This window comes from Apteryx mantelli, chromosome Z (assembly GCF_036417845.1).
Source record: "Apteryx mantelli isolate bAptMan1 chromosome Z, bAptMan1.hap1, whole genome shotgun sequence".
NCBI lineage: Eukaryota > Metazoa > Chordata > Aves > Apterygiformes > Apterygidae > Apteryx > Apteryx mantelli.
The window spans coordinates 51341535-51355397 of record NC_090020.1 but is presented as its reverse complement, the minus strand read 5'-3'; the positions used below and the strand labels follow the sequence as shown (position 1 = coordinate 51355397).

General features: G+C 39.5%; 1 protein-coding gene across 6 annotated transcripts in view; it reads right to left on the bottom strand.

The window, feature by feature from the left end:
* Positions 1 to 2977: 2977 nt before the first annotated feature.
* Positions 2978 to 13863, bottom strand: part of SKIC3 (SKI3 subunit of superkiller complex) — a 52761-nt gene continuing 41875 nt past the window's right edge. For all 6 annotated transcript variants that reach the window (XM_067316364.1, XM_067316369.1, XM_067316368.1 and 3 more), the window contains 5 exons: positions 12658 to 12813; positions 9690 to 9842; positions 7257 to 7387; positions 5364 to 5487; positions 2978 to 3875 (listed from right to left, as the gene is read on the bottom strand). In XM_067316364.1, coding sequence (XP_067172465.1) covers positions 3798 to 3875; positions 5364 to 5487; positions 7257 to 7387; positions 9690 to 9842; positions 12658 to 12813 — 642 coding nt within the window. In that variant the 3' untranslated portion in view covers positions 2978 to 3797. The remainder of the gene's footprint in view (positions 3876 to 5363; positions 5488 to 7256; positions 7388 to 9689; positions 9843 to 12657; positions 12814 to 13863) is intronic.

The window sequence follows — 13863 nt, the reverse complement described above, 5'->3', positions numbered from 1 at the left end:
GATCAATATAATAGAAACGTGAATTTCTGCAGTTGAACACTAATTTTCAGAAAGCTTAATGCTATCCATCTCCAGCAAAAGGAAATTTAAGAGGACTCATAATCCTCCTATCACAACTTTTTGTGCTTCCTACTCTACAAAAAGACAAATTTCTCAAAACCACAGCTTCCCAGTGGCTTCTCTGAGAATCCAGACCTGCACAGCATGACTACTGAAACCGGACTGCTGCTGTCAGCAGGTAACTCCCCTTCAGCAATTAACCACATTCTTCCTGCAGGGAGGAACTTTGTTATGTTAAAATTTCTCCAGGGTGTAAAAAAAGTCCTAGAAACCACTCTCTTCTTATAAAAGAAAAAGCAGCAGCCAAAGTCAAAGGAATTTTTGCATTTTGGTTGTGGCCAGGCTGAGGGACTAAGTGCCTTTCAAGAAGGACTCAATGGGAAAGGCTCCCAGCTTCAAGAATGCTTTCAGGTCAGATCTGTATTTGTCACGTTTTCTACAAGCAGCAGGAAACGAGCACACTGGAATCCTAACAACGGGCAGCAGTTTCTGAGCCATTCTGAATCCATATTTTGGTCTGACTTTATGTTCTGTCCACTACGGGGTGCTTTATGTTCACTGCAGATTAAGTGCAGGCTCTTTAGGTCCACTACTGCTTTCACAGCAAGACACCTGGGGTGCCGGGCAGCCTCACAGCCTGCCCTTCTCTACTTCCATACAGCCACTCGTACAGGTTTATTAGCCCAGGGCTTGGCTGCCAGCAAGCACTAGTTGGTACAGCTTGTCACGTTTGTCTCCCAACAGAGTACCCTGCCTGCAAGGGCTCTCAGCATACTGAGCCACAGTCAAGAGGCGAGATATAGGGCTGATGAACGTCCTCCTAAAAGCACAAGGTGTCATAAATCATCTGAAAAAGGCTAAGACAACCTTCAGAGTCTAACCCTGGAACAGAGGAAAGGGGAGAACTATTGCTGCACACTTGTCTGTCTGTTCATGTGCTCAGATGCCACAACCAAATGTTGCTTTGTCTAAGTACTGACATGTATGATCATACTACAAGGGCTTGGGGGCATAATCACAGATTAACATGAATATATTTGGAGCGCTGATATTGTTTGAGTGACTTCATTGCATTAAGTAATTATCTTAGTATTTACCACTGCTCACTGTGACCAAACTTAAGATGATCCCTCTCTCCCCTGAGAACACTGAACAAAACCTGTTTGGATAACTCAGTAGAAAGCAAATTAATCAAGACATTTATGTTTTTGTTAAGCTGTTAGGCAAGACTACCTAAATTAATATAACTACCTACTGTAGGTAGGTAAAAATGATGGTAAAACGTGAGGCTCAAGAGCTGAATAGAAATACAGTAAGAGAAATATAGAAGACATACTTAATCCAAAGAGATTAACATACATACCTATTTTAATTAAAAAAATTCTCAGGAACAATCCGTTGTGTCATGTTTATATAAGAGGAAATGTAAGAAGCATCATCTTACCTGAAGTCAGCAAAAGTTCTGTCTTGGAACATAAATAAAACAAATTATAACTGGGGAATATTTATTTTTTTCCCCTCTTACATTAGTAGTAGCCAAGCCTATGGTTTTCCAGTCAGTGAAATCCATAAACCAACTCTCAGTTCTCCATGTCAGTGATGCTTAAAATTCAAAGTACTATAGAAAAACACATAAAGGTGAGCTCTACAGTAGTACAGCAGGCCTTCTGCAAATGTCGATTTTGTAGGGGCTGTACATTATTCAAAATAGAGGAGAGCAAGGTTTTTACCTCACAATTTCTTGAATTTCACAAAAGCTTCAGCTGAAACTCATATTCCCTGTACAGTTTTCACTGAGTAGGTGGCAGAGATGCGTATTCTTTCTGCAGGGCATATAATGTGACTTCGGGCTGTATATATAATTATCTTGTTCAAGGAGTTCACCACTGATCATATTAAAAACAAAGCAACTTCATGGTCTTCTGAAGAGAGAAAACAATGTGGTTTTTTTTGTTTTTTTTTAAATACACAGAATATTCACAGTTGACAGTTACTTAGCTGGCTTCTCTAACCTCATTATTTGCTTGTTCTCCTAGGCATTAGAAAAAGTTTAAGGTTTAGAACTGAACAGAGTATAGTCTAACAGTCAGGTAAAAGCATTTCTGTAATGCATTAAACGAGGGCGGGCAGCAACTTACTATGCAGTCATCAGGCTAGGGCTGCCGGGTCTCCCACCACCAGAGTAGGTAGCATGTAAATCTCAAAAGCATATATAGCAATATGAACTATAGGCTGCAAGAACTCTCAAGGCTATAATTGCAGCAAGCTAAAAAAAGTTATAGCTAATCTTGGGAGTCACGAGTCTGGCTTTTGCAACATTCCTTTTTTAATATTTGGAGTTACTAATAGTTCAAGACTATGCGACAACAGGCTGTGAAGGGAATCACAATTGGTCTAGATTTAACAGAAAGAAAATCTTTTTAAGGAAAGGTATTTTGTGTTGAGATGGGTGGGAGAATGAAAGTGTGGGAGACAAGGAGGGATTCTTACCATTCAGAGAGCTCACCTCCACAGAGCAGAAAACCCAGGCTACTGAGCTTCATTTTCCTGTTTAAAATAGCAGTGACAAGCTTGATGCTCTTGCCTGCCTTCCATGGATCCCTGTGCGTGACTGCTAGCTGAGATGTGCTAGAGGAGGAGCCCCTAGATCATCCCACTTGCCAGCTCAGCAGCTTGCTTTCTTTAGGCCCAACATAACCGGTCCTGAAAGCAAATACATGCTGAATTCAGCAGCGCACTGCATGTATCAGAAGTGTCCTTTCTCCTCTGCAATGAGAGGTACACTGCACATGTCTCAAAGCCATCACAAGATTTTGGTAGACAGGTGGTGGCTTTAGGAAATTTTAAACCAGGAATGGACAACTATCTTGACTCTGTTGTCAACAGCTTGAAAACCATTAACAGTAACACTAGCAGATTAGAATCACTGCTTTATTCTTTTATTTTCATGTACATGAAGGGCAAAATAACATCATGTATTAAGAACCACTGTCATGATTCATCCAATTAAGCAGTCAGCAGCAGAATTACCAAGACATAAATAGAGCCTGTTATACACATTTATATATATAACCCTGTCCCTGATGATCACAGGCTTTTCTTGATGGGAACATTTACTGAAGCCTGTATAGTCAAGAGAATCCAAAACATTGTTGTGATTAAGGTTAGCTAACAAAAGAAAAAACTAAAAAACCCCATCCAATAAACTGACACCACACATGAAGTTCCAAGTGGATTTGGGTCTCAACTACAAAGCAAAATACATGAAAGGAATACGGCATTTTAATTTTCTGCGTGTTTTACAATATCTGGGAGAGAAAAATCTGCTGTTTGGCTATTAAGACTCTGTTCCAAGCAAAAAAAAAAAAATAAAAAAAGTAGAAGCTTCTTCAACTTTGCATCACTGCCAACTCAGCTAATATTGTCCTTCTCTGCGTGTGACCAAGGGGGAAATAAAGACAAGGACTCCCTGTTGCAATAGCACTGCAATTTCAGTGAGGAAGAAAAAAAAAATTCAGGGTTTTCCTTTAAAACCAAGCATTGTTTTATGGTAGTGCCCATGTCAACAAGTAAAGAGAACAACCTGCTTTTGTTTAAAAACAAAAACAAAACAAAACAAAGCAGTTGATGCAACAGAGACAAAAACAAATAAAAAATGCCCAAACCACATATGCTCCTGGAGGATGGCCTGGTTAAATTCTGTAAATGGAAGATTTTTTTACTTGAAACAGTCCATGCTAGGCACTTGCTGACAATTTCTTGTTTAGTTCCAGAGCTCTAACATCTCCATTAGCTTTTGCATTTTCTACAAGTACCTGTGGAGAAAAGAAACAACAGAAAACTGAGAACTTCATGGTTTTACTGTTAATATATTACTGGCTGTCTCAAAAGCATTTTAGTTTCTGCTATGCAGTTTCCCTAAAAATCCAAGGGACCCTTAAGTCCAGACAGGAAAGATATTCAACATTACATGTAGCTTGCTCAGATATTAAGCTCTGAAATTATAGTCACTTGCAATGCACTACAACAGCATCATTTGCTGCTTGTGGCTGAGAAAAAGTTTGACAAGCAAGTTCCCTGCTGGCAAAGAAGCAAGTGGAGCTAAAGGAGACCTATCTCCCTGTAAATGCACACTGGCCTCCTGCAGTAAGTACATTCACTCCATTTTGGCAGACAAATTTGTATATTCTGTGCACCTACTTAAACAAAACTGCCAAGATTTTCTTTCCCTTCCCCCATCTAATTTAGATGTAGTCTTTCTTAATTTACTTCCCATAACTTGTATTTGCAGCCTTTCTACTAGTTAAAATAGCTGCCATGTCAGTCTAACGTTCACAGACATGCCAGAGGCTTATGGCACTTCTCTTGTAATTGCAGTAATGTTATATATATTAAAAAGAAAAAAAAAAAGAAAAAGGCAAATCTTTGCTCTCACCATTATTTTTATTGTACCCACTGTTAGAGAGTACAGCTTGTGGCTGCCCACAAGCAAGCATAATGAGATCATACCAAGATCATCTGAACTCATTATTTCTAGCTCTTTTATGGACCTCTGTGATTGCATGTGGATTTTTGTCAATGCTGAGCCTACTTGCTATGTTTTATCTCCAAACAAACCTCATTACTGATTCAGAACTTCACTAAAACACAGCTGTTAACCTGAGCAAAAGAGCTCATTGTACTAGTGGCAGCAGTCCAGAGATAACTAGTAGAGGGTATTAAAGTTTGAGTAACAAAATGATTCCAATTCCAAGACAAAAATGAACAACCTTAGTTTGCAGCATGTGAAAGACCTGTGTGGATTTGTGAGTTTGACCAAATACATTTGTCAAATACTATGACCAGGAAATAATGCACTACTACAGGTATAGTAAATATGTAAAGTACAGAAGCATTGCAAGCTACTGTTCAGATCTTTCAGGTCAAGGATACCACCCTGTTTCCAGCCAATCTAGAGGGAATTAATGTTTTCTTATTGCATTAATATGTTCTGGCAAAATTCTGATAAACTGGTCCTCATGTCTACTGAAAAGACACTTGTAAAACTTTTTCCAATTTGGGTTAGAGAAAGATTTTACTGTTGCTTTTCATTAGTATTGCATGGAGGAAGGGAAAACTTTCAAAGAAACTGGATGCGATTTTGAAAACTGAGGTGAAGTTTGCCAGTGTGGAATCCTTAGAGCTGCAATCCGTAGAGCAAGAGAGTTACAATCTCCCAGGCCTCCCTCCACCCCACTTTCAAGTTAGAAGCACAGTATTTGATGGAAGTTGATTGAATTTCTGTATTAAATCGACTGCCTTACATCTATTAATTCATAATCATCTTTGGCATACAGATGTTGCAGGAGGTACCAGCGTGCAACGGATACTATGGTTTCTGGATTCCCAGGCTGATATACCAGTCTTTCCAACATTCGACGAGTCTCCCTAGAAGCATAGTGAAAACATAATTCAAATAAACTGCAAAATTTGGCTGACTAGCTTGCATGTAACTTTTAAGACCTTAGAGATTAAACCAGAAAGCCTCTTTAGATCTTTTGATCACACTAGTATCCTGTATAAGCAACAATAATCAAAAGTAACATAAAGGAATGTCCTTGTTTCCATACTACCCAAGAAAGTGAGAGAGGTGAGCTGCACGTTCCTTTGTTTCCTATGTGACTGCTGCTTTTCACCTAGAATGCTAAGAAATACTGCCCCCATTGTTATGTTTAATATATGACATGCAAGTCAGTGCTTTAGCTAGCCAGCGAATTAGCCACCCAGAATTAGATTGAAATAGCAGATTTTGACTGCTACGATAACATGATAAACCTCATGCTGTCTGTGAACTCAGCCCAACAGTTGATTTCCATAGGTGATCTGCTTAACAATATAGCAGAAATTCTGCTGTTTAAAAACTATAAAATATATCCTTTAGAAGACAGATGTTCCCATAAAACACAGCTACTAGAATAAGAATCTTATTAATTCCAAAATAATTTAATATTACACACAAACATATGTAATCCAGCACTCTCAAAACATACTGCAGTTCCTGTAATACACAACAGAGGCAAGATGTGAAATGGCAGAAGAGAGGGGAAATTCAAGTAAAGTACTATGGAAAGACTAAAATCCTGTTTGGCTGATCCTGCCTTGCTGCCAAATTGTACCAAATCAAGACATATTCAAATTCACCACCATGTCAATAGAAAGCTGATAAAAATTGGCAATTAAGTTTAAAGATACAGTATTCATTCACTGGTGCTCCATCAGGTTTGGCTTTTGTATCAAGAATTCTGTCCCTTGTAACCAATGTGATTTTCCATTGCATTGTGATTTAATGGGCTGTTGAGAGATTACATCTGTTTTCTGTTTTGTTATTTTTAGTTAAGACAAAGTTGTTTCAGTATTTTGAAACATCTAGCAAGACTAAACAGATCTTGTGATATGCCTATTGTTCAAGGAACTGAATATCTTCAATTGTAATAAAACTGATTTTAATTGGTTAAGCAAGTTTTCAGTCCCTTTTTTTTTAATTGACAATGGCCACATAATCACATTAGGATGCTTGTCAACTTTCTATAAGCCCACAGAAAAAGTGAGCAAACTTGGACTCAGGCAAAAACAGGCAAAAATATTGAACAAAAACAGAACATACGCAATATTCCAGTTTTCCAGGGCTAGTTAAGCAAAAATTTCATAGAACGCAAACTAGACTTAGAACCAAACTTACCAAGTAGGAAGCTCCAAATCCTCTTCAAAATAAGAGGCCTTTTTCCCCTCCCTCAAAAAGCCCCAAAGAGCACCTTCAGTTGAGTAACCTTCAGTTTTTCAGGATTAGCCCAATGAAGTCCAATTTGAGATCAAACTGGATCCCAGCACTAGCTAGAGTACTGATATCTCTTTCCACCATGCTATTTAACAGGGTCTTAGAAAAATGTGCACTTGTTGACTGTAATTTATTTGGATTACACGCTGTCTTTTCTCTTGGTATCTTGGTCATCTAAAAGTTTTTGGAGGAAGGGAGGAAAATTCTGCTGCTTCCTTATCCCCACACCATCAACCGCTGCCCCCTTTCCCTTGTAACTGCCATGCTACTTCAATAATTCTTGTTTTCAATTTTCCTTTACTTCTTGAGTTAGATCCGGGCATACTGACCACTCTTACTTTTAGACAACGCGTTCCTTTCAAACATAATAGATCACACATACCTTGCTCCCTTTTTGCTATTATACTGTAGCAGAGCTTGCAGAAGAGCTGCCAGGGGGCAGGAAGAAAGCTTCAAGGCTTCAGTTGTTGCCTCCTGAACCAAGGATGGCCAGTGCTCATTTGAGACATTAGCCTATGATTAAAATGCACACAAAGATCAGAGGGCTTTATCGTAGCATTAATCAGTATTTGTTTGCAGCTGCCTAGAGAGTAGGTTTAATTCAAACTGTTATGAGTTACATAAAATATTTAGCAGGTTAGTAATAGATTTAAACAAACGAACAAAACCAGAAAAGCACACATAAACCACATTTTTCCAGGTCCTTCTAATCAATTATGATTATTATGAAAATTATGATGATTAGGGGACTGGAGCATCTCTCTTATGAGGAAAGACTGGGAGAGCTGGGCCTGTTTAGCCTAGAGAAGAGAAGGCTGAGAGGAGATCTTATCAACGTGTACAAGTATCTGAAGGGAGGGTGTCGAGAGGATGGGACCAGACTCTTTTCAGTGGTGCCCAGCGACAGGATGCGAGGCAACGGGCACAAACTGAAACACAGACACTTCCATCTGAACATGAGGAAAAACTTTTTCACTGTGAGGGTGACAGAGCACTGGAACAGGTTGCCCAGAGAGGTTGTGGAGTCTCCTTCTCTGGAGATATTCAAAACGCGCCTGGATGCAATCCTGTGCAATGTGCTCTAGGTGACCCTGCTTGAGCAGGGGGGTTGGACTAGATGATCTCCAGAGGTCCCTTCCAACCTCAGCGATTCTGTGATTCTGGGATTATATTAAGTATCCTCAGAGCTGCCTTGCGAGCGTTCCACTTGCTCATTTATGCAAGGAAGCTTTTTATTTTTTTCATACATGTCTTAGTAATGCTTGTTTTAATCACAAACCCTAATTTGCTTTTCACTTTGTAAGTCTTCGTCCCATATACAAGACTATTCTAGAAAGTACAGTTTATCTGCAGAAGTGGCTGAGGAATGTAATGTCTCGTTTTATGAGAAGTAAAAACCAGTTCCAAGATGGTAATTTAATTACTTAGTGGAACAACTACTCAGCAAATTACATCTTCTGGCTTAAGAAAAACTTATTATCCTCCTTGTCAGAATAGCATTTAGTTTTTTGTGCTTGAAGAGGTGCCCATGTTTTTATGTGGAGAGATAATGGGGACACAAGCATTTTTGAAGCAGAGCTTCCTTGGACCTAAGCAAGGTTTTGATCAGGCTTTTGCACATTTCATTAAACAAGTACAGATCAAAGAAAACCCACAGAAACCCACTTTCAATTGCTCTGCTCATGCAAAAAGTACTGAAGAGAGATAGTTAATTTAATAGAATATTTCATACTAATTATGGTTTTTTATGGTTGTAAATGAAGTTTCATACATTCCCAAGCAATTCAGGCCAGCATCTGAAGAGGCAGTATTAATTCAGTGAATAGAGTATATAAAAGTACCTTGCAACCTGTGAAAACTTTTGCAATAACAGATTTAGAAGCTATTGCAAATGGGGAGCAGACCACTAGGAAAAGGACAGAAGAATCATGGGAGGAAAAAAAACCTGTCACTGCTTGGCAAATTCTGCCTTTTGAAGCATATGGCTCTCCCACTTGTGAGAAGGGAACTTATCTATGCTCAAGGGGATTCTCTTTTCTCCCCAGAAACGACAGTTTTGCAGCTTTATCCTCAGTAAAACTGACTGCCTTTTCTTATATAACCACTCAGGGTATATGGGGTTCCTTCGCCTGATTTTGATTATGGCTGTTAGCTCAACTGACAGGTAAAGTATATGAAAAAGTGTTAGCCAAGATCACAGCAACCTCTGCCTTTTGTACTAGGCTTTAAAGAAGCCTGCTAGTGCACTTCAAGCTTCTAGAGAGACAGTGCTTAAAAAAAAGTAGACACTCTGTGAATTTAGTTACATTCACCTCACTCTTCAGTGCAAGGAGTGCAGCAATTTTCCTTATACCACAAGGTACAGTTCCCTTACTTTCTCTTTACACTTCAAGGCAAGGCACCCTATCTAGAGATGGCCATATAACAAAGTTACTTGAAACCTGAATGAAGTTTCCGAGCACCACTGCAGTAGAAAAGTTTATTAAAACTAGTTGCCTGACCTAAAGGACAGAGAATTGAGGAGTGGGTCAATTTGGGTGATCAAACTGAACCTGTTATTAGAGAAATAGGCCATATTGAAAGAATAAGCCTTTTTAGGTACACAGTGGTTCTAGCTGATTATTTCACAAAAACCTTTCTACGAAGCAAGATTCTAAAATCAGCCTGCTGTCCCTTGAAGTCTTATTTTATTCTCAAGATGTCATTCATAAAATGCAAAGTCATTTAAACAAGGGTTTCATCTGGAGATTACAGAAGCCCTACACTACACAAACTCATGTTAAACCATACAGTTACTTAATTTTCATTATCCTACCATGCAGATTTCCAGTGCAAGCATAGCTAGTCTGAGCAGACTGGATAACTTCCCATTCCAGCTGCCCTGCTGTGATGCCAACTGCAGACTCTTTCTGTAACACATCTCTGCTGCAACCATCATTCTTTGAGACTGATATACTTTTGCCAGCCACTGAAAATAAACAGTCAACACAATCAGTTAGGGAGCCACCAAAATGTGCATCTCATTAGGTAATATCATATAGGTTGATTTATAAGAGTGTCACAACATACTGTCAGCCAAAACACAGCCACCCCCCTCCACTCCCTGTCCCGTATTCCAGCAACATACTGACTACTACTGCCCTGCAGGAAAATGTAGTTTCCTGATTGCAGAGTTGGCAGTGTACCTCACTGCAGTGACTTATTTTATAGTTCTCTTGACCATTCATGGTCAACTATTTGATAGCTGTTTTAATCTGAAGATTGGTCACAGATGAACAAATAATGTGGCTGGCTTTGTTCAGACTAAAAGGGCACCATGGGGTGCCTCATCAGTTCCCAAAACTTCTGCAGAGATGACAGGTTAGAGTTTCTCCCCTTGACCAAAGGTTCTTTCAGCCTACCTGAGCAACATCAGGAACCTGCAGACATTAGAACTTGCTGTCTGAGCTCAGATGACCGTTGTACATCTTGGGCTACACAGCTTTTGATCCAGCAGACTCATGCTGGAAGAGCTACATGGGGCAATGGAAGCAGGCACACAGATCTGCAGTTTCATGCTTCTGCCAACTCTGCCGGCATAAGCTGTCCTGGGATCTCTCACCAAGAGGAGGAAAAGGGTTCTCACTCCTCCCTCATTAATCCTGTAGCTACATTACATTTATCAGAGCAGATGCAGCCACAGGTTTGCAAATCCCTGACATGTGCATGAAGATGTTCCAAAATGCATAAGCCACATCTTAGAAATATTCTTTGCTGGGTCACCACGCAAACAAAGAAACTTCTTTTTTAAAAAAAGGATTCCCTTACTTTTAACAAAGATCATTAGACCTTTGCTACCTAAAGACTGCCTAGTGTTAAGAGGGGCACAATTCTACGCCCTTTCTGATGCACAGCAGTTATTAATCATTAAGTACTTTCTGGAGTTTCTGTTGTATTAATACTAGTGAAATTGTGCATTACTGACCCCAAGCCGCAGGACTTTTGTGAAGTAAAGCATCCATTCAGGATGCTCAAAAGACTTCACTGGCCTCAGTACTTTGCAGCTGGAGATACCTAGAACTCAAGATGTGAAGGAGAAGGGAGAAGAGGATGTTCATAAAAATAAACAACAGTAGCCCTAAAAGGCCAGCTTTTCACTATTCTCGCCAGAAGGCCGCAGCATAAAGGTGGAACAGCCATCAGAAAAGCAGTTCAGCAGCACTCCTAAATGCTGCAAGAGAACCATTTAGACAAAAGCCAAGAACTTACGCAAAAAGCAAAGTTAATAGCCCCTCTAACTTAATAACACTATAAGGCAACACGATGAATACTTCCAAGTAAGACAAAACATTTATCAAACCATTAAGAAGTTTAGAGCCAGAAAAGATGAAAGCATAGATCTATCCATTATGAATATATGTAGCAGCCATGGAAGTTTTTCAGGACATCATCCAAGCCCTGAGATTAAAGTATCTTCTTTAACTGAATACCAAAAAGATCTTGCCCAAAGGTTTCTTACTTCTGGCCCAGGTTTAAAAAACAAGCAACCCCCTCCCCCCAAAAAACTCACATTTCATTTTCTTTTGCTGTTTGTGAAGATGATAACACTTGACCACCCAAGGGATGCTTGAAGAATATTACCTAAACTTACCTAAACTCCCAACTCCATTTTCAAGATTATTACTAGAGTATATAATCATGTCTCTCTCACATGCCCCCATATTTTGCAAAGCCAATTTGAGCAAGTACGATAGCGAAGGAGAGATGACGTCTCACAAGTCATGATCTGCAACCTTATAACAAGGGAGATAACAACCTCTTCAGCATCCTTTCTCTGGTCTTTTGGCACTGAAATCACTTTAGTGAAACTTACTGCAAAGAGGTCTTTACTTATTCTACAGGCAAGGGAAGTATCATATATCCTACAGCTATCCAGCTACATACAGGACCACAGCAGTTCATGGAATTTTTCTAAACATGCTGTTAAGATTAGCAAAGGAAGATAGTAACTGCAACTAACAGCAACAGTTAGAAAAGTGTGTGTGTGTGTGTGCATATATGTATGCATGTATGTGTATAAATGTATAAACACACACACACACACACACACACACATACACACATACACACAGACACACAGACACACAGACACACACATATATCTCCTCACTAGGGAGACCTACTGGTATCTGTGAGACAGTCTTCTCAGATCATCTCACAGAAGCAACAGGAACCAAGTTATAGCATGTTCTTATTAACTAGAAATGATCATTTGGGATCCTACAGAAGGGAGTCAGCAAATACTGCTCCTGAAGGTCTTTTTTCTTCCTCGCCCCCAGCCTCAACTGACACAAGAGAATGAGACACCTGACACCAGGAAATTAAGCAGAAAAATCAAGAGGCTTATTCTAAGTTTTCATACCCTGAAAAAGAAAGCATATATTACTGTATTAGGAGACCATTCACTTCTGTCTATTCTTATAGGTTATAAAATATTTTACTGGTTTCTGCTCAGACTGCCAAGTCACAGATTCCTAAAGAGATGAGCGTCAGATGTTTACTCCCAAGTTTTTACTTCTCTTGCCTCCAAGTCTGCTTGTTCTTACCAACAGTCCTTGTTATTTCAACTATTAAAGAAAATTCACATAATGTTACAGCTTTATACAGAACTGAATATGAGATGGCTTCTCCCTCACTGGCTGTCAGGGGATGAACAAAAACAAACAGTGAAGCAAGCCCACACTGCTCAGAGAGCTCACTGAACAGGACAGCATACAAAAATTGGGGAGAGAATCCAGACTTACTTGCCATGCTGCAACTGTTGAACTGGTCATGACCGTCTTGCGAAGCTCCTCCAGGATGGTATCTGGAAGCTCCTTGTGAGACTGCAACAGCTGCTTACACTGAACTTGTCTTAAAAGCAAGAACAGACCTGGGTGCTCTGGGCAGCTTTTTAAACCCTAAAACCAAACCAGAACTCTATGAGATATCAGAAGTATCATTTGCAAATATCAGAAAACACTCAGGTTTTTCCATTTGAGTCTTCACAGAAAACATAACATTGAAAACATTCCAAAGACACTTGCAAGAGAGCATTTTTCCCCCCTTCTCTGTACAAGGAGCGGTCCAGGAATTGAAACATGGAAATGTAAGGATGTTTTTCTTTTTCCTCCTCCTGTTCCCAAAATACCTATGAAATCTACCCTAAGTTTTGCACATCCCACCTTTAGAGGTTTCTGAAAGCTAGATAGGAAAACGGTAAACCTGTACCTTTCTAAGAAAGGAAAGATGAATAAATCCTTTAGTTCTCCTCTGGCTTCATGATCATTATGAATTTGGGGCCAATAAAAGCAAAAAGCTGTCATAAGGGTAAAAGTGACCTTGAGTATTTCCCAAGTTGATTTTGGTTCTCACAGCTAAGGTGTTATTCGCACTGGAATAGAAACACCTTACTAAACACTTTCTGTTCAGTAACAGCAGACAGAGTTTATTTCTTAGAACAAACCCATCCAAAAGAACAAAGTCAGAAAACCAGCCACCTGTTGCTCTGTTCTTCTCGGGTGAAAGGTTTGATATTTCTGCAAATCACACTATATTCTAGTTTACCTGTTCAAACCAGGATACATCTGAGAATTCTAGCTCAAATGAGATTTTTTTCTAAGATACAACACTTGCACTTTTCATCTCCTCCCCTGCCTCACCTTTAAACAAAATATGTTCCTTGGGGGTCATTAACAAGCTTCTTTTGTGAAGAACGCACATATGTAAGAGAATTTATGATGAAAAATAATCTAGAGGCTTAATTAGCCAGAGATAGGGCATGAAAGCCAATATAAGAGGCAGGTATTTGCTGCAATTTTTCCCCATTAGCTGGTGTGAAATTCACATTGCCTGCCTCAGACTGAGGAAGTGGAATGCCTAACTCATCATCCCCAGTTACATTGTTTTCTGGTAATCTCAAGGTCGAAACTGTCAGTGAGAGTTAGCAGTACCAGAGAGTCTGATTCCCC